Consider the following 23,227-nt stretch of genomic DNA (forward strand, 5'->3'; position numbering starts at 1 on the left):
GCCCGGCCGCGGGGCCCGCGCCAGGGCGTGCGCAACAGGCGGGCGCCGGCGGGGCCGCGGGCGCCGGTGAGCGAGAGGCCGGGGGCGGCGAGCGAGCGGCCGCCCGGGGCCGGGCATGTGCGGCGGGGCGGCGGGCAGGGCGCCCGGGCAAGGGCGTTTGAAGGAAACGTGAGGCGCGGCGGAGGCGGCGGCGGCATGGACGCGGCGCCGGGCCGGAGCCCCGAGCCCCGGGAGAAGCCGCCGGTGCCGGACGGGGAGGCGGCGGCGGCGGGGGCGGCCGCTCGGGGGGCGGCGGGCGCGGCCCCGGCCTCGCCGGCGGCGGCGGCGGAGCAGATCGTGGCGGAGGGCGAGGCGGCGGCGGCGGGCGGCGGCGGCGGGGGGCACGTTCGTGCGGCGGCAGCTCGGGGCCATGCTGCAGCCCGCCGTGAACAAGTTCTCGCTGCGCATGTTCGGCAGCCACCGGGCCGTGGAGATCGAGCGGCAGCGGGTGAAGTCGGCCGGCGCCTGGATCATCCACCCCTACAGCGACTTCAGGTGGGACCCGGGCCCCGCTCCCCCCCCCCCCCAACCCCCGGACGGGCCTGGCCCCGGTGCCCGGTGCCCGGTGCTCGGTGCCCGGTGCCCGGCCCCTCCGCCGCTGTCCCTGGTGCTGAGCGCGGCTCCCCCCCGGCCCCGCCGCACCGGCAGCGCCCGGCGGGGCAACAAGTGAGGGGCGCCCGCGGCGCTCCCCCGGCCCCTCGCGGGGGCCCCGGAGGGCGGCGGCGGCCTCGAGCAACCGGGACCGCCGAGGCTCCGACCCCGCTGCCCGCACCGCGAGCCCCCCCCGGCCCCTTCCCCACCCTGGGCGCGTCCGAAGCCGGCCCCGCAGTAACTCAGCCAAGTTTCCTCCGGTTCAGCCCCTTCCCGGTCTCCGGTATCCCCCCGGTCCCCCGGGGCTCCCCGCCGGGCAAGGAGTTCCCCGGCAGCCCCCAGCTCCGGGCATGCCAAGGAGGAGGAAGGGGCCGCCCGGTTTTGCCCCCAAGCAAAGCTTTCCCCCCTCGACACCGCTTTGAATTTCCAAACGGGCGCAGGACTCGCGCCGACCCCACACGGTGCCCGCGGAGCCTGCCCGAGCACCGGCCCCGGCCCCCGCAGCCCCGAGCTGCCGGAGGAGGAGGAGAGGGCAGGGCGCTGCGAGGCTCCGGGCCTGGCTCACCGTGTCACCGGGATCGCCGGGAAGAGCGCAGGGCCGGCTGATGTGGGAGGAACTGGGTGTCACGGGGATGTTGAGTCATATAGGGTGGGCTTTCGCTACGGGGGATGAAGCTGCGAGGCAGTCATCTCCCACGGCGAGCCGTGACACGGCCGACGTCCCCAGCCTGGCGAGGAGCTCCGGAGCGGGGCTGGCACCCGGCGCGGCTCCCCGGCACCTGTGGGCAGCTCCGCAGCCTCCAGGGCCTGCTCAGCCCCACGCAGACCGCCCTGCGCCTCCCCAGCGTGACCCCGAGGGGCGCAAAGCCCTTACGGACCTTTTTTTTGGGGGAAGCTGCCCCCGAGCTCCGCAGGAGCTTCACCCCGCTGTGAAGGTGACGCGCAGCGAGCCGGCTGGATTACGCTGGTGTTTATCACATTAGGGGGACACTCAAAGGCCACGGAGATCAGGGCCCCGTGTGTTCGGCGTGACATGGAGTAAAGGACGGGGCCTGCCCTAAAGAGCTTAAGCCTAAATCTGAATCGAGCGCGCCCGGCAGCTGGGGGGGGGGGCAGGCTGTTTCCCGTTCAGGGCGCAGAGCTGGGGCGGGGGAGGCGTTTGTGCGGCTGCGTCAGCTCCGTTCTGCCTGGCCGGTGCCTCCTCACCGACACAAGCAAGCCCTGGCCGTGGCTGAGACAGCGTTAACACGGGCGAGGGGTCCTCGCCCCCGGGGGCAGAGAGCACCAGCCTCACCTGGGACTGAGCGGGGCACCCGAAAGCGGGAGCGGGGCGTTCTTTCCCAGATCCCATAAAAACTTTGGGCGTGGAGCTGGGAAGCCCCCCGAGCATTACGTGCGTTTGCATGAAGGAGGCAAACGCAGCATTTACGTGTGGCTGGGGATGCTGAATTTCAGGGCACGGTCAAACTCTAATCAACCGATGCTGGGGACCTCATGGTTTTTCTTCTGACGCCTCTGAGCTTGTCCTCTCTCAGAGAAAGGAGGCAGATGAGGTGCTCCTGCAGGCCTGGCACTGTGTAGCTCCTGCCCTCCGCTCTCAAGCACCCTTTTGGGGTCAGACACAGTCCTTCCACCTTCTCCATGGGGATGGCACTTGTCTGGCCTTGCTTCGCTCCTGCCCGGCTGCCCCACGCTACCGTCCCAAGTGCCTCCCTGGCCCCGAGTCCCTCGGATGCCCTGGGAGCTCAGCACTGGGTTTGTGTAAGCAGCAAGGCTTATCCCAAATCCTTCTAAGCCAGCCTGGGCCGTGGTTGGGAGCTGGCGGACGACGGGGAGCTCTGGGGAGCAAAGCCCGTGTCCTCCCTGCGCTCTCCTCTCTGCGGCATGTTGGACTCTGGCTTTGGTCCTGGGTTTCTCTTCTAACTGGCTGTCCTACCTCTCCTCCTGCTCCCTGCCCGCTCCCTTCCCGCAGGTTTACTGGGACCTCATCATGCTGCTCCTGATGGTGGGGAATTTGATCATCCTGCCTGTGGGCATCACCTTCTTTAAGGACGAGAACACCCCTCCCTGGATCGTTTTCAACGTACTTTCAGACACCTTCTTCCTGGCTGACCTGGTCCTGAACTTCCGGACAGGCATCGTGGTGGAGGACAACACAGAGATCATCCTCGACCCTCACACCATCAAAATGAAGTACCTGAAGAGCTGGTTCCTGGTTGACTTCATCTCCTCCATCCCGGTTGACTACATCTTCCTCATTGTCGACCTCGAGACCCAGGTGGATTCGGACGTCTACAAGACAGCGCGGGCCTTGCGCATTGTCCGCTTCACCAAGATCCTCAGCCTGCTGCGCCTGCTGCGCCTCTCACGCCTCATCCGCTACATCCACCAGTGGGAGGAGGTGAGGGTCCCTCGGAGGTCCCAGGCCCGGGGCAGGGTCTCGGGGCAGGTCAGGGATCTCTGGCTGTGGGGTCCGGCTGGCTGGAGGAGGGAGTTCAAGCGACCGTACTGGGGAAGGAGACAGTTTCTCTGTAGCTGCGCTCCTGCCCCTTCCCCAGATCTTCCATATGACTTACGACCTGGCGAGTGCTGTGGTGAGGATCTTCAACCTCATCGGCATGATGCTGCTGCTGTGTCACTGGATGGGTGCCTCCAGTTCCTGGTGCCAATGTTGCAAGACTTCCCTGAGGACTGCTGGGTCTCCATCAACCGCATGGTGGTGAGTGCCCCGGGCAGGGGCGATACTGGTGCTGCATCCACCAGGGGGAGGAGAGGAGGTGGTTGCACTGTCTCAAACGCTCAAACGCCTGGGCACACTCAGCCCCCAGAGCTGCCCGGCGGATCTGTGTGCTGTGGAGCGCAGTGAGATGGTGGGGGGGGGAATCTCTGCATCCTCTTCCTGTCTCAGCCCACCTTGGCTGCTGCTGGAGTTGGACCAGCCGGGGGAATCCCCTGTGCCCTGCCAGGAGGGAACGGGGCACCGGGGCTCCTGTCTGCTCCTCCAGAGGCAGTCACGGTCCCTGATCCTCTTCCCCGGGCAGAGCTCTGCCCTTCGGTCGTGGCCACATCAAATACCTTTTCCCTGGCTGCGGGGAGGGGGAACTGGACGGTTCGGCCCAGCGGCTCCTTCCGACAGAGCCCCCCAGCGCTGCTGTTCCCTCTTCTGCAGAACGACTCCTGGGGGAAGCAGTACTCGCACGCCCTGTTCAAGGCCATGAGCCACATGCTGTGCATTGCTATGGCCAGCAGGCGCCCGAGGGTATGACCGACGTCTGGCTCACGATGCTGAGCATGATCGTGGGAGCCACCTGCTACGCCATGTTCATCGGCCACGCCACCGCGCTCATCCAGTCGCTGGACTCATCCCGGCGCCAGTACCAGGAGAAGGTCAGCAGGGTGCTGGAGAGAGTGCCTGGATCCTGGGGGAAGTCATCCCGGCACAAGTGGGTCGAGCTCCAAAACCTGCTCGGTGTGGGCTCCCTGCCCTGCGGCCTCCTGCCCTGCTCTCTGCCCTTGCTGCCCGCTCAGGAGGTGGGGGTGTCAGGGGGGCAGGCTCCCCGTTTGGATAGGGACACCCCACTCATCGTGCCGGGGTTCACCCTAGCACAGTGAGGCCCGCATCCCGGCCTCTGCCGTGGGACCCTCTCCGCCCTGAGCGCACGGGGGTCCCGTGTGGCCGGATCCCAGCTCCGCAGCGCCTGCTCCTCACCGCCGAGGGGAGGGAAGGCGTGAGCCGGCAGTGCTGCCAGCCCTGGCACGGCGCAGCTCGTTTCAGCGCAGCCCAGTGTGGCTCTCTCCTGTCCCCGCAGTACAAGCAAGTGGAGCAGTACATGTCGTTCCACAAGCTGCCTGGGGACACGCGCCAGCGCATCCACGAGTATTACGAGCACCGCTACCAGGGCAAGATGTTTGATGAGGAGAACATCCTGGGGGAGCTCAGCGAGCCACTTAAGGAGGTATGGGCAGGCACCCCAGTGCTGGCGGCGTGGGGGAAGGAGGGCAGTGCTCGCTGGGGTCAGCGCCGACCTGCTCCTCACCCCACAGGAGATCATCAACTTCAACTGCCGCAACCTGGTGGCCAACATGCCCCTGTTTGCCAACGCGGACCCCAACTTCGTGACAGCCATGCTAACCAAGCTGCGCTTCGAGGTCTTCCAGCCTGGAGACTTCATCATCCGCGAGGGCACTGTGGGCAAAAAGATGTACTTCATCCAGCACGGGGTGGTCAGCATCCTCACCAAGGGCAACAAGGAGACAAAGCTGTCTGATGGCTCCTACTTTGGGGGTGAGGCTGTGCTGAGGGACTTGGAGAGCAGAGGGAAGTGAGAGCTGCTGGGGGATCCGTGATGCTTGCACCCTCTGTCCATCCCCTCAGCACCAGCGCCAAAGGCTGGGCATCCACCTCACTCCGGGGTTTCTGGGGCTCAGAAGTCCACCTCCCTGGTTCTTGCAGGGTGTCTTGTCCCACAGGGGGAATCAGGGGAACCAGCAGTCAGAGAGCCCTGAATTCTGGCTGTCTTGGCCACAGAGGGCATCCACCCAGCCAGCCTCTGGCCATAGAAGCAGAGGTGTTCAGAGCAGAGCACCTGGGCCAAGTTTATGGGCTGGCAAGCACAGTTCTGGGAGAGAACTGGGTCGGTTGACTGCAGGAGCTGCATCGAGGGATGTCTCCGTGGCCCGGGAGGGAGGAACAGGTTGTGCATGGCCCAGGGCACGGCTGTGGCTGTCCAGGCTCCTGGCTTCGCTCCTTCTCCTGAGCCGTGCTGTTTCCTGTGGGAGCGCTAGGCAGTCCTGTCCCCGCTCTGGGAGGTTGCTGGGGAGGGGACGGATGGCTGCATCACCCGCCACCCGAATCTCTCTCCCTGCAGAAATCTGCCTGCTGACACGGGCAGGCGGACGGCCAGCTGTGCGAGCTGACACTTACTGCCGCGCCTCTACTCCCTCTCGGTGGATAATTTCAATGAGGTGCTTGGAGGGAGTACCCCATTGATGCGCAGGGCCTTCGAGACGGTGGCCATGGACCGGCTGGACCGCATCGGTGAGGAGCGGCCCCTGTGCCCCGCGCAGCCACCTCTGTGTCTGCTCCCAGGGTCCCGGCACCCCAGCCTCACGGGTCCCCAGCGGTGAGGAGGGGGAGCACAGGGATGCAGCCTGCCACCAGGGCCCCTCTTTCCTCCCAGACAGGATCTGGGCAATGCTGATGAGCTTCCCAGGGTGGGGCTGTCACCCTCCCTACACGTATTTGCACTGTCTGGCATTGGCCAGCTGCTCGTCCTCATCCCCCCTTGCCTGCTGAGTACAAGTGGGACCACAGACTCCAGCCCCCAGCCCGGAGCCTTTGGAATCATCCTTTGGGCTCTGTTTTGCCCCTACTTCTCCCTCTGTGCCGAAGCCAGGACCCTCCCCAAAGCCTTGCCTCCATTTGGTAAAGCAGTGAGGTTTTATTGTCCCTTCCCCACCGTCACCCTGCCCTGCACGGTGTCCCTGAGAGCTCCTAGGGTGGGTGACACCGCTACCTCTCACGCAGGGAAGAAGAACTCCATCTTGCTCCGCAAGCGAGCTGAGCACAGCTCGGGGCCCATGAACAACGAGATGATCCAGCAGATTGTGAAGCACGACCAGGATGTGGCCCACAACATCCAGGAGCTGCAGCAGATGACGATGGGCCGGGAGCTGAGCGGCAAGCCGGTGATCTGGGAGCCGCTGGTGCACGCGCCCCTGCAGACAGCCGCTGCCACCACCACGTGGCCATTGCCTTGACTCACCAACACAGCCTGCAGGCCCACATCTTCCTGCCGCCCTCCTCCATCTCCAGCCCGCTGTCACCTGAGGCCACCCTGCTGACGAAGCAGGTGCGCAGGTCCCAGCCCAGCCTGGGGGGCTCCCGGCCCTCCTCTGTCAGCTCCCCGTCGGGGCGCAGTCCCACCTGCAGACAACCGGCCGCCGGTTCGCCTTCCTCCCCGATGGTCCAGTCCCAGGCACCCCTGGAAAGCGGGGCCAGCGACCAAGCCACGGGGGGCAGCCCTTGCCGCGCGCGGCGCAGAAGGGAGAGCTGCCGACAGCGGCCAAGCAGCCCCCGGCAGGATCCCAGCCCCAGCTCTCCAAGTCCCGGGGCACACTCAGTTTCCACTTCTCTGCTGCAGCAGGCGGCGGGGGCTCCGTCCCCCAGCTCGGAGCAGGCGCTGCCGGCGGGGAGAACTCTCCACTACAGCCTGTCCCGGGCCACCGGCTCCCACATCTCACTTCTGATGCAGCCACAGCAGCTGGTGAAGCACAGGAGCATCCAGGGCCTGCCCGTGGGGCGGCTCACCCAGGATGTCCGTCTCCTCTCGGCCTCCCAGCCCTCCTTGCCCAACAAGGTTGCTCAGCAAGCAGACGGGAGCTCCTTGCAGCGGGGGAGGAAATCCGTGGGAACCTGGCCCGCAGATCCTCTCCCTCGGTAGCCGGACTCCTCGCCAAGCCATGTCCGGGGACCGCAGGCCAGCCAGCACACCCGCAGCAGATGCCTTCAGGATCGCTGGCTCAAGCGAGCCGCTCCGTGGCAGGAGCGTCCACCCCGCAGTCCCCAGTCTCTGCACCCAGGCAGGCAGCAGCTCCCTCCCGCAAGGGCTTCCGTGGCCTTCAGCCCTGAGGTGGAAACGGGGAAGCCCAGCTCCCATCCAACATGTGAGCCCCGCGTCGGCACCCGTGCACGGGTAAGAGAGAGACGGGCACCCAGGTGGCACCCGCGGAGAGAGCGGAGGCAGCAGGAGAGCAGAGCACCTTGTGGAGGCCTGGCTGTGTCCGAGGGAAGCGAGGTGAGAGGGCAGGGCACGGGACGCGCACCGCCGTGCTGGTTGCTGGGGACGCAGCAGGGGTGGGGCTTGGAGCAGCCCCGGGAGCTGGCCTGGCAGGATGAGGAGGGGGCTCTCCCGAGTGTCCGGAGAGCAGGACCATGCCCTTGCTCTCCCCACCCTCTCCATCACCGTTTCCATCCTGCCACCTACCCTCCTCCTGGAGGGCAGCAGGCAAGCTGGAGCCCATCGCCCCAAATCCAGGCCTCCCGGGGAGCCAGCTCCCCACAGCTACTCCTTCGGGCTGGGCCCCCTCTCTGCTCTGCCCTCGCACCCTGCAGCCTCTCCTCGGGGCTGGGGCGATGCTGGCAGGCTCTGCTGGGCTCGTCCTCCCCACAACAGCACCTGCAGCATCGCCACCTCCAGCCCTGCAGATGCCAGCGCTTTGGCTTTTTTGGGAGAGTGGAGAGAGCCAGCAGCCCTGCTGGTGCTGGATGGCAGAGGGGGCTGGAGCCCGGCCAAATGGGTCTCACCGGGCAAGGCGAGAGCGCAGGTACCTGGTGCCGGGCGGGGGCCAGGTCCCTGCTCCCCCAGAGGTTGCCAGCAGCCACGCTCAGGAGGCTCGGTGTCACGGGCGCTTGGTGGTGCTGGAGCCTGTGCCAGCCGAGGGCTGACCGCCCTGGTGTGCCCAAGTGCCAAGCCAGGGCCAGACAGCTCTGCCTCACAGCATCTCCCCCGGGGTGGGCCTCTGCCTGGCTTTGGCAGGCCTCACCTCTGAGCTGCTGCAAGGCCTCTGCGGAGCGCGTGGCCTGCCGAAGCTCCGCTGGCAGCTCACCGGGGCTGGGATGTGCCTGGCGGGGCTCTGCCCCCCTACCTGGGCACCAAGCCCAGGCCCTTGGCCATTGCTCCCATGCGGAAGCACGCGGGGGAATCCAGCTGCCCGCAGCTCCATGGGGGATGCGTGCTCCGGGCTTTGCTCCCCCCGTGCCCTGTGCTGCGGTCCCCTTTATGGACCGCCTGGAGAGGCTGATCATCATTGCCGCAGCGAGCAAGAATGCGGGTCTTGAGGAGACACCAACCCCGGCAGCGCCTGGGTGGCGTGTGGGGCTGTGGGCTGCCTCCCCTCGCCCTTCCCGCACAGAAGGGCATAGGCTTGGGGGCTCTGCAGCCAAGCCCGACTGCCCCTCCGGAGCCAGTAGTCATCCGTGTGTGTTCGAGTCGTGTGCTCTCCGAGCAGCTGAGCTCTGCTTACAGTGTTGCTTTTGGGCTCAACCCGCGTTACCAGTCCTGGGTTAGAGTATGTTCCCTCCCGACCCCGCTGCGCTGCGCGAGCTGCTTTCCACTACTAGAGTCAGGAACCATGGCTTGAGTCGCGCTCTGGGGCTTGGCTGCCTGCTGAGCGGGCCCGGGGACCCGGTGGCCCGGGCACGCCCGGCCCCAGCCGCCTGGCGCAGCGGGCGAGGGTTTTGTTTCATGCCGTACTTCTTGAAGTGAGTTCTTCAGTTCTCCCCCCTCGTGTTTTGGGATATTGGGACCAGTCTGAACCACTTGGCTGCTCCGGGAGCCAAGCCCTCAGGGCGCAGCAGCCCGGTGGGAATCCATTAGCGTGTCTGTCGGAGGGGATGTCCAGCACTGCCTTTTTTTTTGTGGACTTGAACTCCCCTTCCCCATCCAGCCCCCGCGTCCCGCTCCATCCCCATGGTCGGTGTCTCCCCGGCGGCCCCTCGGGAAGGGGTCTGCGGCGGGGCCGCGCAGTCAGACATCCCCCAGGCCGTGTTTCCGCCCCGTGATGTAGGTGTTTTAGTGGTCATCATAGGTGTTCCTCACAGAGCGCGTGGGCCAGGCTGGGTGGCACCGGGTGCGGCACCATTTCCGCCAGCCGTGCTGCCGGTGACCCCTCCCCACGGCCGCAGACCCGCGCCAGGAGCCGGAGCCACCCCGCGCTCCGGTCACCGCTGCGGCCGGCTCCACCGTGGCGACCAGCGCCTGCTGCGAGCTGTGGCAGCTCGTGCCCCGGCTGGCAGGACCCCGGCATCCCGGCCCGAGGGGAGGCGAGAGGGGGGCGGCTGGGGGGGGCCAGGGCCGGGGCCGCTGGCCACGCGCGCGTCTCTGTGGCGTGGGTGGGCGCGAGTCTCGTCACCAAAGACCATGCTCCTTCACTCTTGCACTCACGGCAGTCGATGTACAGAGCTTGTAGTTTTCATATTGCAGAGAATTTAAAGGCGTTTTTTTTTTTTTTTTTTTTTTAATTATTATTTATTTTTTGGTCGTTGTACATAATGGATTTAAATAATAAAGAGAGATTCTGAGCTGGTCTGGGGGAGCCTCCTTCAGTGCAGCCAGTGCCTTGCCCGCGAGGATGGGATGGGGCAGCGGTGGGGTACCACAGAGGGGCAGCCCCGCTCCTCGTTAACAGCAGGATTTAATTGCCTTCCCCTGACAGCCAGGAGCAGATGGGGAACCCCGAGGAGCATCTTGGGGTGCCTCCTCCCGGCCCCACAACCTCGGGCACCACAGGAGGAGCAGAACGGCCGCGGATCCCCCCCTTCCCCTCACCCCACCAGGCATTTGGGCCCCGGGGGATTAATGTTTAATCTTTGGTTATTTTCCCCTTGCATTTCCCTTCCGTTTATTAACCCGGGGGGGGGGGGGGGGGGAGGCTTGACCCTGATCGCGGAGCAGACTGCGGGCATTAAACAGATTAAATGAAGGTCACGCAGCACGGGGTGGGCTGGGGGGGCCTGCGCCGTAGCGGCCCGGGGGGGGGGGAGGGTTCCGGTGCTCAGCCCCCGTTCCGCGGTGCCAGCACACCCTGCGCGGGGCTCGGCTCGGGCCTGTGCCCGGTGCCTCCGCCCCTGCGCCGGCACCGCCAGCACCGGGCGCCGAGCACGGGCGCCACGGGCACCCCCCCGCGCCGTGCCCAGCCGCGGGCTGCAGCACCGGGGCAGCCCCCCAGCACGGATGAGGCGCTGACGCCCGAGGAGCCCCGGGCCCATCGGCGGCCCCTCCCTCACCCCGTTATTCCCGGTTACACCGGGGCGAGGCGGGGCAGGGGCGCGTGGAAGCCGCCGGTTCCCCCGGCCCCGGCCCCCTGAAGGGGCCAGGCTGTGCCGACGGCGCCCTGGCAAATACGGTCCCGGCTCGTGCGTCCCGGGCCCCCGCCCCCGCCCCCGCCCCCGCCCCGCCCCCGCCCCCGCCCCCGCGCTGCAGCCGCGCCCTCGCTCCATTCCCTCCCTTCACCAATCGCACGGCTCGGTCCCGCCTCCCCCGCTCTCCTATTGGCTGAGCCTCCTTGGTCCCATCTTCATGCGATGGAGCGGGCCAATGAATGCAGGCGCCAGGCGCGGCCGCCCGCTGGCTCCTCCCCTCCTCGCGGGGCACGCCGGGAGTTGTAGTCCGCTCCGCCGTGCGGCTCGGGGCTCCCCCGGCTCCGAACTACGCGCCCCGGAGAGCCCCGCGCCCGGCGCCGGGGCGGAGTCGCCCTCGGAGGTTGCGGGGCCGCGCGGAGGAGCGGAGCCGAGAGGTCCGGTGCGGGCAGGGCGCGATGAGCGGGGACGGGGCGCGGCGGGCGGCGGGCGCCGAGCGGGAGGAGTTCGTGGGCTTCTTCCCGCAGGTGGTCCGCGACCTCACCGGGGACGGGCTGGGCACCCCGAGGTGGGCGACGCCGTGGCCCGGCTGAAGGAGGTGAGGGCGGGGGGGTCCTGGGGGGGTCCCGGTAAGGCCCGGAGGGGGTCCCGATGAGGCCCGGGGGGGGTCCTGGGGGGGTCCCGGTGAGGCCTGGAGGGGGTCCCGGTGGGGCCCGGGGGGGATTCTGGGGGGGTCCTGGTAAGGCCTGGGGGGGGTCCTGGGGGGGTCCCGGTAGGGTCTCGGGGGGGTCCCGGTGAGGCTGGGGGCTGCCCGCTCGCCTCTCCCGCAGGTGCTGGAGTACAACGCGCCGGGCGGGAAGTACAACCGGGGGCTGACGGTGCTCGCAGCCTTCCGGGAGCTGGCGGGCCCCCAGCAGCAGGACCCCGAGAGCCTCCGGTGCGCCCTGGCCGTCGGCTGGTGCATCGAGCTGGTGAGAGCGGGGCACGGGGCCGCGTCCCCCGCCTCTGAGGGCCCCCGTCCCCCAGCTGCCCCCTAACCCAGCCTTTTGCAGTTCCAAGCCTTTTTCCTGGTGGCCGATGACATCATGGACCAGTCCCTGACGCGCCGGGGGCAGCTTTGCTGGTACAAGAAGGTGAGAGCGGCCACGGTGCTGGGACGCTGCTGCCTGCTTGGGGGGGCCGGGGGTGCCGCGAGGTTGGGTGTGCTGCAACCCAGCCTCTTCTTGTCCTCCTGATGCAGGAGGGAATTGGGTTGGACGCGATCAATGATGCCTTCCTCCTCGAGTCATCCGTCTACAGGATGCTGAAGAAGTACTGCGGGGAGCGCCCGTACTACCTGCACCTGCTGGAGCTCTTCCTGCAGGTGAGGCTGCCCCCCATGTCTCCTTCCATGGACCTATCAGGACTAGTCCCAGTCCTATTTGACAGCGTGTGGATCTTAGTCTGCTCCCTAAGTCCTTGGGCATCCCACCAAAAATGCACCCTTCCTCAGCCTCGGCAAGGAGCTAAAATGGGGCTGAACTTCAGGGTTTTTACTGTACTGTTGGGACTTTCCTGGGGACCGCGTGAATAAATCCTTAAATGTTTCCTCTTCAGACTGGCTACCAAACCGAGCTGGGGCAGATGCTGGACCTCATCACTGCTCCTGTCACCCAGGTGGATTTGAATCGTTTCAGTGAGCAAAGGTGAAGAAATTGGAGGGGACAGATGCCAGCCCAATGCTGGCTGGGTGGCTCTGCTGCTGGCCCTTCTGGACTGTGAAGGAGACAACCAGCTTGCTAAAATTCTGCTGTCGCCTGTCAGACCAAAGTCCAGACCAAATCTGTGTTTGCTGTCAGAACTTGGAGGTGGTTTAGAGGGATGCTGCTCTTTTCCTGCTGTCTTTGATTTGCTGGGCACCAGTGGGAGGAGAAGGCCTGGGATTTCTCACTAAATGTGGTTCCCCTCCCACAGGTATAAGGCAATCGTTAAGTATAAGACTGCGTTTTATTCCTTCTACCTGCCAGTGGCTGCTGCCATGTACATGGTGAGTTCTGTGGAAAGGAGTTAAGGGGTGAAAGGTGGTGCCTAAACAGCATAAGGCTGTCTAAGAGAGCAGGTGGTCTGGGAGATGAAGGTGTAAAAACAAATACTGGAAGGCTTTCTTTCTTTTTTTAATTCCTTCTTCCTATTAGACTGGTATTGACAGTAAGGAGGAACACGACAACGCCAAAGCAATCTTGCTGGAGATGGGTGAATTCTTTCAGATCCAGGTACAAGGTGCCTCCCAGTCCCTCAGGACTTGTAAGACGGTGGTTGTGGTGCTCATGTTTCTGTCTTTGTACAGGATGATTACCTGGACTGCTTTGGTGACCCGGCACTAACAGGGAAGGTTGGCACCGATATCCAGGACAATAAGTGCAGCTGGCTGGTGGTGGAGTGCCTGCGTCGGGTCACACCAGATCAGAGGAAGATCCTGGAGGTAATGCCCGCAGGCTTGCAGAACTGCTCTGGACATGGTGGGAGAGGTAACACGGACTCCCTGCCTAAGGGCACAGTGTAGAGGAGGTGTAGAGCTGTAAGGTTTACCTGGAAAGCTGCGCTACGCATTGCAGCAGTGATGGTACCTGGGTGGGAGGAGGCTCAGTTGTTCTGAGCACTGTAAGACACAAAGGGAGCAGAAGAGGTGACTCTTGCCACGTTTTGAAGGAGCAGCTATTGTCGTAGGCATAAGCTAAACCCCAGACTTACTCATTCTGGTGCCTTCTCAGGAGAACTACGGCCGTAAGGAGCCAGAGAAGGTGGCTAAGGTGAAGGAGCTCTACGAGACTCTAGGCCTGAAGGCTGCTTTCCAGGAGTACGAGGAGAAGAGCTATCAGCGCCTGCAAGAACTGATCAACAAGCACGCAAACCGGCTCCCTAAGGAGATTTTCCTTGGCCTAGCTCAGAAGATTTACAAACGACAGAAGTGATGGGGGGCTGGCGGGCCTGTCGGCGAACTGCTCGGTCTCTGCTGCCAGGGGTGGGCTGGAAGCCCCGGTGCTGGGTGCGTGCCAGTGCCCCCCGCCACCGCCCTGCTGCCTTGGGGTGGGGGGTGGCGCGGTGTGTAGCAGCCCCCTCCCGGTGCTCGGGCCGCCAGGCCTGCTCCCAATAAACGTAATTTATTGCCGTTCTGCTGCCTCTTGTGTTCGCTGGCGCTGGGGGCAGGCCGGCCCCCCCCCCCCCCCCACTCCTGGGGCTGCGCTCACCGGGGCGGGGCCGGGGCCGCGGCTCCTCCCCCCGCCGCCCCCCGCCGCCGCCGCAGTCAGCGCCCGGAGCCGCCGCAGCGCCGAGGGGTGAGCGGGGGAAAGGGGGAGCGGGGCCGGGGGTCGGCGGAGGGGCGGGGGGAGGCTCCGAGCTCCGGGTCGGGCTCTCGGGATTCCCACCCCCCGCACCCTCTGGGCTGGGCCCCGACCCTCCGGCCGCGGGGCTCTGCGGTGAGCCCGGGGCCGGCCGGGGTGAGCCGGGGCTGCCCCCGGTGCGGGGCTTTGGGCTGGGGCCAAACGCGCGGGGCCGGAGCTCGGCAGCGCCCGGGAGCTCCGGGCTCCGCAGTGGCTGCAGCGGTGTCCAGCTGCAGCCTCCTCCTGAGGCCAGGCCAGGGCCGAGTGCCCCACCCCCCCACCCCCCAAGCCGTTTTGGGCTTCTTTGGCCATTGATGCGCTGGCCTCGGGGCACCGCCGGGGGCCGCGTTCCTTTGGGCCAGAGGCCAGGAGCTCGCTGTCTGACATTTCAAGGCGTTTTCCCTCCTTGACAGCATCTCTGAGGACGCTCCCTGGCTGCCAAGAGCTGGCAGAGGGAATCCAGCCCTGCTACTGCAGGCGCCTGGACCTGCCCACGCTTCCTCAGCCTGCGCTTCGAGCGCCTGCCCCGGGGAGCCGCGAGCGGCTGCAGCCCCCTGCCCAGCCACAAGGCCTGAGCCCGGAGGGGGGCTGTGGGGAGCCCCCCCCTTGCTGGATGCGTTTCTGTCCCTGTGAGCCCTCAGGCTGGTCCCTGCAGCCTGCCCTGCCCGGCGACTTCCACAAGGTCAGCATCTTTGTTCTTTTTCCCAGTTCGTTGTTCTCCGGGTTTGCGCTGCTGCTTTCGCCGCCGCTGTGTGAATAGACGCTGGATGTTTGCAGGGGGCTGGATGGTGTGAGCAGAAGAGCTGTGGGGCTCTCTGAGAGCCCCAGAGCTACCGGTAAGACAGCATCATGCTGGCCTCCGAAGAAAGGCCTGCTGTGCAACCCAATCACATCCACCTGCAGCACATCTCCTTGGGCTACATCTCTCCCGGCACCACGGAGCTCCAAGAGAACCTCTGACTCCATGAGTCAGGGGGAGCAGAAATGCTGCAGGCGCTGTCAGGAGAACTGTGAGCCAGTGGATTGCCAATTCCCACAATCCCTCCTTGAAATGCCAGTGCTGCGAGTCTCACGCTGAGCTGCCTGTGACGCTGGCTCTCCAGAACCAGGCAGCTCAAGAAGATTTCTCCTGCCTGCGTGCTGGGGAGGATGTGGCTTCCCCTTGCAATCTGGCTTCCACCTCCTCCTCTGTCGTAGTTGTTCGGATTTCAGCTGGATGACTCCCCGGTCTCCGTGTACCTCGCAGGGGGTTCTCAGGAGAAGGGGTCCCAATCCCCTGAAAATCAGCCCAATGTCATTCCATAGAAGATGTGGGGGACGGACCTGCTGCTGGCGGACCAGGCCAGGACGTGGATGGAACAGATGGCAACCTCAACCCCAGCAGTGCTCCAGAGAGCAGACATCCCGGCTGGAGAGAGCCCAGACAGCCTCTGCAGCAGCAGCTCGCTCAACTCCAGTACGATGAAACCCTCTCTCAGCACGGTGACACAGGAGACCACAAGCACCTGCGCTGACCTAGACCCCAACTGCAACCCCCTTCCTGACCCAGTCGCCGCACCTCCAGCGTTGGCTGCGCCAGGCCAGCAGGATCACAGTCCGAGCAGTGCTCCTGAGCCCCGGACCTGGGTTAAGAGCATCCCCCCTCCCATACCTCCCCGTCCCCGGAGACAGCTGCAGATTCTCAACGGGCACAGAGCAGAGCAGCCGGTGCTGCCAGTGAGGCCAGCTGAGCCAGAGCCTGCCTTGGGTGACCTTGGCAGAGATGGGGGCAAGAAGAACATCACCTCCTTCCACGAGCTTGCCCAGAAGAGGAAGAGGAACACCATTGGGACCACGCTCGCCCAGGCCAGGGTGACCGAAGTGACTGGCTGATTATTTTCTCACCGGACACCGAGCTGCCCCCCCACAGCGAGCTCCTCTCCAGCACCGCAGGCCAGGAGCCGCCCCAGCCCCAGCTCCAGCAGGAGTGGCGGGCGAGACCTCCCGGTTCGAGGCAGAGAGAGGTGACCACTTTCAAGGAGCTCCGGTACCGCAGTGCCTCCAACAAGCCCAAGGGCCAGCCAGACAGCGAGCGGTGGAGCCGGTGGCATCTCAGCACCCGTCTGCACTCCTCAAAATGCCTGCAGGCAGTTGTGGCTTGAGCTGGATGCCACCTGTGCCGTCAGGCGGACAGTTGCTGGCGTCTACAGAAAGCCACCAGACAAAGAGGAGGAGATCTCGACGGACTGCAGCCCATCGCAGAGGGACAGCTGGGGGATGCTGAGGAAGGCAAGCTGCTGCCACAGATCTGCATGCCAGAAGAGAAGGGGCCAGGCTCTGGCTGCAACGGAGATGCGCTGATTTGGAGGCTTGGGGGGCCTGTGGAGACCCCTTGGTGCCAGGGGAGGTTGAGCGAGGAGATGAGACCTGCAAGGAGGGTAAGTTTTGGGTCATCAGAGGCGACCACCCTTGCTGCAGGGCACCCCCTCTTTCAGGTGCTGGGTAAGGGGGACTGGGTCCGTAGGATCGCCCTTTAGAGAACCTGTGCGCGGGGCAGGGAGGAGCTGCAGGATCCAGGGCTGCAGCTGCGGCCAGGGGCTGCCGGTCCTGGAGCTGGCGGGTGCACGCCGCAGCTTCGCGTCGAGCTGGCCTCTTCATTGCTGGCCGCTACAGATCATTTCTTTGCCTCCCGGTCACTGCGTGCGAGGCAGGCCTGGCCTGCTGGGAGGTGCCGGGTGGTTCCAGCGGCTCCTCGCACGCGTGGGTTTCCCCCTCCATCGCTTCTGCAGCGTTGGCTGCCCCGAGGACGGGGGCCGCGGGGGGCCGGGAGCCCCCTGGGCTGCTCCCCCTGCGTCTTGCGGCGCCCCCGGCCTCGGCCCTTCCCTCGCCCCGCCGCCCTTCTCCCCTTCTCCTTCGTTTCTCGCCCCGCCCGAGCCCGCGGGGTAAGGCCCTGGGCGGGCCCCAAGGGCGGCAGGGCCCGGCCCGCCCCGCTCCAACCGCCGCCCTTCGCCCGGCCGCGGCCTCCGGCTCCATGAGCGACCGCGGCCCGCCTGGGCCGGCCCCGGCCCCGGCCCCCCGGCGCGGTGAGTGGGACCGGGAGGGGCGGGCCGGGTCCGGGGCCGGCTCCTCCCGGCGGGGGCCGGGCCTCCCTCCCGCGGCCCGGAGCCCCCCCGGGGCCCCGCTCCGCCGGCTCTGCCCCGAGCGAGGCGGCGGGGAGCGGCATCGGGCCGCGCCTCACGGCGGCCCTCCCCTCTCCTCCAGCCAGGCCCTCGCCGCCCGCCGCGGAGCCACGGGCGCGGCGCAGCCCCGCGGGGGGAGCTCGGAGAGAAGCCGCGGGGCCCTGGCGGAGGCAGAAGAAAGGTAACGGGCCACGGGGGGGCGGGAGGGGCGGCGGGGCTCGGCCTCCGGCTTTCCTCGGGCAGCCCCGGGCGCAGGGCTCGGGCCCCGCTCTCGGCAGGCGGTGCTGCTGAGCCAGGACCGGGGTGGGGAGGCCCCAGCACGTCGCGGGCTCCTCGGGTGCCTGCTCGCACCCACCGGGGCTCTTCCCTCGGAAACCGCCGCTCTTCGCAGCCCCGAGGAGCTGAGGGTCCCCACGGCAGCCCCCCGGAAGCCCCCTGCCCTGCGGAGGCTCCTGAAGCCCCCGGTCCTGCCACCTGCCCCTCTCTGGCTCCTCCAGGCCTTGGGGTGCTGAGCTGCTGCGTGCCGCAGCCGGGGCTGGTCAGCCCCATGCTGCTGCAAAGGGATGAAGCAGGTGCTGCTGCGGCCGCGGTGGTCGTTGCCGTGTTGACTCCTTCCTTTCTGTTGTCCGGCAGCCCTGTTGATCGCTGTCAGCACCGCCGTGGATAAGATTATCGCCCACTTCAGCACCGCGCGGAACCTGGTGCAGAAGGTGAGGGCCTGGGCTGAGGCGCTGACGGGGCTGGGGTGGTTGGAAGTAAGGAAAGGCCACACGGGCTTTGGCAGGAGGGGTTTGGGGAGCTCAGTCCTGCTCCCTGGTGCATGTCACGTCCTGATTGCCCATCTCTGGAGGTGGCACAGTCAGGCAGAACCAGCTGGGAGTGAAGAATCCCACCATCTGCCCCTGCAGGCTCAGGGTGAGGGGGTCCCCCTCCCCTCCCCTCCCCTCCCCTCCCCTCGCCTCTCCTCTCCTTGTCCCTAAATGCTGATGCCTCCCTGCTTCAGGCGCAGCTGGGAGACAGTTGGCTCAGCCCAGATGTGGGCTACCTGCTGCTGCACACGCTCTGCCCCGCGCTCTATGGCTTGGTGGAGGATGGGCTGAAACCATTCCAGAAGGATGTTATCACAGGCCAGAGGAGGAATTCCCCCTGGAGCTTGGTGGAAGCCTCCGTGAAGACAGGTAGGTTGTGGGGAGTGTGCTCCTGGAGACATTAGGACCAGCACCTCAAGGTGCCTGGAGTCCTTTTCCAGCCTGGGCTCTGACTGGGAGGACTTGTGTCCATAGTAATTATCTGCATATTGTGTGTTCCACAGGGCCCAATACCCGCTCTCTCCAAAACCTCTGCTGGCATGTGGCTGGACTGGCCCCTCTCAACAGCACCAGACAGAAGTTTCATGCCTTTATCCTTGGCCTTTTGAAGTGAGTATTGGTCCTTGTTGACCCAGGCTGTCCTTGCCATAATGGCTGGCTGGAACAGAGTTCTGAGGGCTCTGACTCTGGTTTCCTTTACTTTGCTTAGTACTAAGCAGCTGGAGCTGTGGATCTCTCACCTGCAGAATAGCCCAGGTAGGATACAGTGCCCAGAAGTGTCCGTCCTCCCCCAGTCCTCTTCTACTTGTGCAAAGCCAGCGTAGTAATTCCCACACCCTTTCCTCCCACAACGCTTGCTCAGGATTCCCACAGTGAACGGGGGCATTGCTTTCCATGGCCATCCCATTGGGTGAGGGCAGTCAGGGAGGCAACTTGGAACACCTTCAATACAGCCCTCAGCAGAAAGCTCTTTGTCAGACCTGCTAGGATGGACCAGCTGGCCCTGGGGGGGATCTGTGGGTAAGGGGGTAGGGGCATTTGCCAGCTCTCCAGCGTTGCTCATATCTCGTAGGTGTAATATCCGTGCTATATTTTCCCACGCCTTCTTTGCCCTGAGCCAAGGCCCTCTTCCCCACCTCGCTGATGAACTGCTGCTGCTCATCCAGCCCCTCTCGTGCTGACGTTCCACCCTCGACCTGCTCTTTGAACACCATCACCTCTCCGTGGATGTAAGACCTTTGTCCCGTCAGCTGGAGTCGCCCCCAGCTCCTGCCCATCACTCTGCTCAGGCTCGGGGGATTGCGCAGCCTCCTCTGGAGGGCCAAAGCAGCACCGCAGGGGCCAGCCTGGAAGATGAGATGCCCCCTGATGCTCTGGGGAGGGCAGCTGGTGCGGAGGAAACCCCAAGGTCCCAGTCCCAAGCAGCTGTGTGCAGCCTGGTCCCCAGCCCCCAGGTGGGGGCTGCCCTGCAGCAGACCTTCCAGCACATGCTGCGGTGGGGCGACCAGCTCAGTCGTGCTTTCCTGGGAACTGACAGCTCCCCAGAGACCGGTGGGCCCGAGGCAGGCCCTTGGGATGCAGAGGCTGGCCCTGGTGGCTGGTGGGCCCAGCTGAGCCAGGCCTCCAGGATTTATGCTGCTCCTAGCAAGGAAAGGTTCCCCTTCGTCTGGTGGACAAAGACGGCTGCGGGGGATTCCAGCCCTGGCCAGGTGGCGCGACCCCAAACACCTGCAAGCGAGCCTCGAGGCACGGAGTTGCAGTTCCTTCAGACCAAAGCTATCCCTGAACTCTCCAGTCCCAACCCCAGCAGCAGTGCTGACACCTCTGGGACCTCTTCCCCTGAAGACCTCATCCCGCCCTCTGGAGCAGGCGCACTCACCGATCCAGCTGTTCCCACTGCTGGAGAGAAAACCCGGGCTGCTCCTCCAGAGCCTCGTGCAGATAGGAACCAGGCAGCCCCTTCCAGCCCACCGGCCAGCAGTGCTCCTCGCCCCGACAAGGGCACCTGGCTGGGCCGGCTCTTTGGAGCCAGCAGCCCCTCTGACCGGAGTTCCCCGTGCAGTCCCAACACCGTCTCAGCTAGGTCCAGGTAAGGCCCAGCTTGGGCAGGCAGGGGTGGGGAAGCAGCTTGTGCTCAGGAAGGGATTGTCTCACCCGGCAGCACGGATATCTGATTTATTTATTTATTTTTTTTGTAGCGCCCATAATCCAGGGCTGCTCTGCCATGTCATGGGATTAGTGCACGTCCCAGGTGCTACTGCCATCGTATGATGGCAGTCCTTTACAGCAGGAGCTCGTGGTCAGGCCGCAGTGGTATTGCCATGGCTAAATCAGCTTCCAGAGCACCAGAACTGCTCTGCTGAGCAGAACTGCTGGTGCCTGGCACATGGCGCTGCAGGTTGTGCCTGGTAACGCAGGATGGTACCTACTCGAGGTTTCAGATGGCGCCAAGTTTTTTCTTGGTGTCCCGGGCATGGCGCAAAGCCTCATCCCACCCAGACACGTTCACAGCCCCAGCAGCTTGCTAGCTCACGGTGTTTTCCCCTCTCCTTTGTGGCAGGAGACCCTCTAGCTGGCTGTCCCCCAGCGCGCACGTCCTTGCCGTGATGGTGAAGGGGCTGGCGGCCGAGAAGATCCATGCCCAAGAGCAGCCGGAGAGGAACACACCCAACTTGCCCCAGCCCCACAGGTGATGCGGGCACTTGCTGTGATGGTTGGGGTTGGAAAGCTGGTGGTGGACTTTATGGGGGGGGGGAGAAGCAGCGGTTGCTGCCAGGCATGGCTTAGAGCTCCCACACTCTTTTCTGGTGAAAGGCTTATTTGACCTCTCACTGTTGCTAACTTGCACCTTAACTGCCCGCCCTGGGGATTGCCCTCCTCTTCTGCTGAGCTGCAGGCGACCGTGTGTACCCGCCTACATGCGACCAGTTGCTTTTCTCAGACATTTTGGTGGGGGAGTTTTGAGCGTTTTCTTCGTGTGCTTTCTGGGTTCGTAGTACCCTGGTTGGAGCAAGTATGTGGCAGGTCCTCACCCAGCTGCGGTGGCACTTCTGTGCTTCCAGAGCCTGTCCAAGCGAGCGCAGAAGGGCGCCTGGCCCTCCCGCACTGCATTTGGCCATCTCCCTGCTCCCCAGCACTGACCTAGAGCTTTCCTCCTCCGCAGTGCAAATGCTGCTCACATTCTGACGCTGCTCCAAGGGGCTGCTTGGCAGGATGCTTTTGTGATGGGGATTGTTGATCAGCTACTGGTGGTCACTGGCACCACAGCTGAGCATCAAAGCCTCTCCCAGTCTTACGCGAGCCTTTCTGAGCCATCTGGGGGTTGCTGGGGAGGCGAACCCCTGATGGCATTTGTTGTGTAGGGAAGTTCGGGCGCTGTGTGACCACACAGGTGCTGCCGATGGGCACCTGAGCTTCCAGAAAGGAGACATCCTGCAGCTGCTCGCCACTGTGGATGAAGACTGGATCTGCTGCTGCCATGGAAACAGCACTGGCCTCGTTCCTGTGGGCTACACATCCCTGATCTTGTGAGGAGGAAGAGGAGGAGCCCTGAGGAAGCAGCTGAGTTTGCAGAAGCAGGTGCCAGCCTCCGGGAAGGACTGTCTCCCTGCCACATCTTCACCACCGTCGGGGCTGGCAGTTCTGCAGGGGGCCCCTGCTCTGGTGCCAGCCCCTGCTGCTTGCTAGCACGATGCTACCTTCTGCCAGGGCTGCGTCCTGCGAGCCGTCGCTGCGCGTGTTGCCACGGAGTTGCTGCCAATTCACCGCAGGCCCCCCGTGGGACCTGCTCTCGCTCATGTCGTCTCAGCTGCTGCCCGTGCCTGTGTGAAGGGAGGAAAGGCCCTGTCCCCGTGCATTACTCACAGTCCTGTATGCTGTCTCTGTGCTGTCATGTCCTGTCACTGCCACGTCCACCACCTGCCTTGCTTTGCCCCATGGCTGGGGCATGCAGCCCGGGCCAGCCCCAGCCACCCGTGTGCTGTTCCAACACTGTAAATAGTTGTAACCATGGGAAGAAGCGTATTCCGGGGAAAGAGCTGGAAATAAAGGTTGTGACTTACGTGTCTTCGGCTGTGACTGGATCATTGCAGCTGTGGGGCTGGAAATGGCTGCATTGCCCCTCCCTGCACACAGGGCTGGGGCTGGAGCTGGGTGGTAGGTGCCTGCAGGGGAAAGCCACGTGTGCAGGGACGGTGCTGGTGCCCAGCTCGCTGCTCCCTGCCCATCCAGGTTCCTCCCGTGCTGGGGACAGGCTGGCATTTACAGGGAGGTGCGTAGAGAACAGGACCAGGCTCCTGTGAGGTGCCTAACGGTGCCAGGACACCAGGCAATAGCACAAAGTGAAGCATAGGAGAGGCCACGGTTGCAGTTTCAGTGGCACATGAGACCATATTTCAGGAGCTAGGCTGTGTCCTGCTTTGAGGATAAAGTGGATTTTTTTCCTTCTTAATTCTGTTCTCATTTTCATTTCGCTCTCCGTAAGTTTTATTCTCAGAAAAGGGATGTTACAGCTTAATTGGAATGTTATTTGGATTGCCTTAAGTAGGTTTGATTGAATTCCACAACTGCCTCTGGATTTTGAAATGGGGTCAAGCCAGCAGGATGGTAATCCGGGTACTTTGTCAATTACTATTATTTTTAAAGCACTACAATCCTTGGCATGGTGTCTCTGTTTAAAAGAAAAAGACACTGCAAAGTGTACAGGTCAAGCATGGTGTTTTAATGACACCACAGAGTCAGGCTAGGAAATGGAAAAAAAATATCAAGTTACATTAAAAGGGCTCATCAATACACTATTTCATTCCTGGGTAACTAATGCAGATAGTTGCCAAATTTATTCCCAGAAAGAACTTTTGAACCAGAGGAAATTTAAACCCTAAATGAAGATTTGTGAGGATCATTGATCTCATTAGTGCCAACCTTGGTAGAGGCAATCGGAGAAAGTGCAAGGTTGAAGATGCCTCAGAAAGGACAGCGTGCAGGACACAATGTTCTCAATTTCTGTCTCTCCCCGTTGCTGCATTCTGTGTGTTCCTCATGATCACGCCGATGGCTCCCAATAACTCAAAATTAATTACCTCTCAGTCTTTCTAGCTTGCTTGACTTTTCGGTAATGGCAGGGGGGATATTGCTTACAGTGCAAATCATCTGTCTGACGTGACTCGGATCTGATGCTAGTGGCAACTGAGATGCATTAACAACCTTGGAGCTGATGGAATTGACTCTGCTGTCTCTACGGGCATGGGGGGCACTGCCTCTAGGCACCAGGGGGTCTGTATTCTGGAAATAGGCACTAAATTCATAGACTGAATTATTCATGTACTAACCTGCCGTTGTACACGGTTACACATCCTCTGACTACCAAACTGCATGCCTGTGCTGATGCTCCTGTCTCTGCAAACATGCTGCCAC

General features: G+C 64.1%; 3 protein-coding genes across 3 annotated transcripts; all 3 read left to right on the forward strand.

Annotated features, from left to right (window-relative positions):
• Positions 1–195: 195 nt before the first annotated feature.
• On the forward strand, positions 196–9,712 carry HCN3 (hyperpolarization activated cyclic nucleotide gated potassium channel 3). Its single transcript, XM_040538713.1, is given in 18 exon segments — positions 196–365; positions 367–536; positions 2,604–3,031; positions 3,189–3,270; positions 3,273–3,349; positions 3,800–3,863; positions 3,866–4,017; positions 4,440–4,586; positions 4,675–4,915; positions 5,499–5,557; positions 5,560–5,668; positions 6,158–6,370; positions 6,373–6,624; positions 6,627–6,748; positions 6,750–7,035; positions 7,038–7,240; positions 7,242–7,278; positions 7,281–9,712. Coding segments are annotated over 18 exon segments (2,832 nt in total). The 3' UTR covers positions 7,301–9,712.
• Positions 9,713–10,877: 1,165 nt separating this feature from the next.
• Positions 10,878–13,637, forward strand: FDPS (farnesyl diphosphate synthase). Its single transcript, XM_040538742.1, is given in 10 exon segments — positions 10,878–11,041; positions 11,044–11,087; positions 11,320–11,460; positions 11,542–11,622; positions 11,730–11,852; positions 12,086–12,174; positions 12,443–12,515; positions 12,664–12,741; positions 12,816–12,950; positions 13,240–13,637. Coding segments are annotated over 10 exon segments (1,059 nt in total). The 5' UTR covers positions 10,878–10,947; the 3' UTR covers positions 13,441–13,637.
• An 824-nt stretch (positions 13,638–14,461) lies between these two features.
• RUSC1 (RUN and SH3 domain containing 1) lies at positions 14,462–21,879 on the forward strand. The gene is given in 21 exon segments (XM_040538601.1): positions 14,462–14,530; positions 14,609–14,729; positions 14,732–14,796; positions 14,798–14,872; positions 14,874–15,043; positions 15,045–15,697; positions 15,700–15,908; positions 15,911–16,060; positions 16,062–16,206; positions 16,209–16,265; positions 17,089–17,106; positions 17,109–17,176; positions 17,178–17,187; positions 17,640–17,716; positions 18,010–18,184; positions 18,319–18,424; positions 18,525–18,571; positions 18,888–18,914; positions 18,917–19,904; positions 20,376–20,504; positions 21,178–21,879. Coding segments are annotated over 21 exon segments (3,528 nt in total). The 3' UTR covers positions 21,347–21,879.
• Positions 21,880–23,227: the final 1,348 nt, after the last annotated feature.

Source organism: Cygnus olor, chromosome 28 (assembly GCF_009769625.2).
Source record: "Cygnus olor isolate bCygOlo1 chromosome 28, bCygOlo1.pri.v2, whole genome shotgun sequence".
In the NCBI taxonomy this organism is placed as follows: Eukaryota; Metazoa; Chordata; class Aves; order Anseriformes; family Anatidae; genus Cygnus; species Cygnus olor.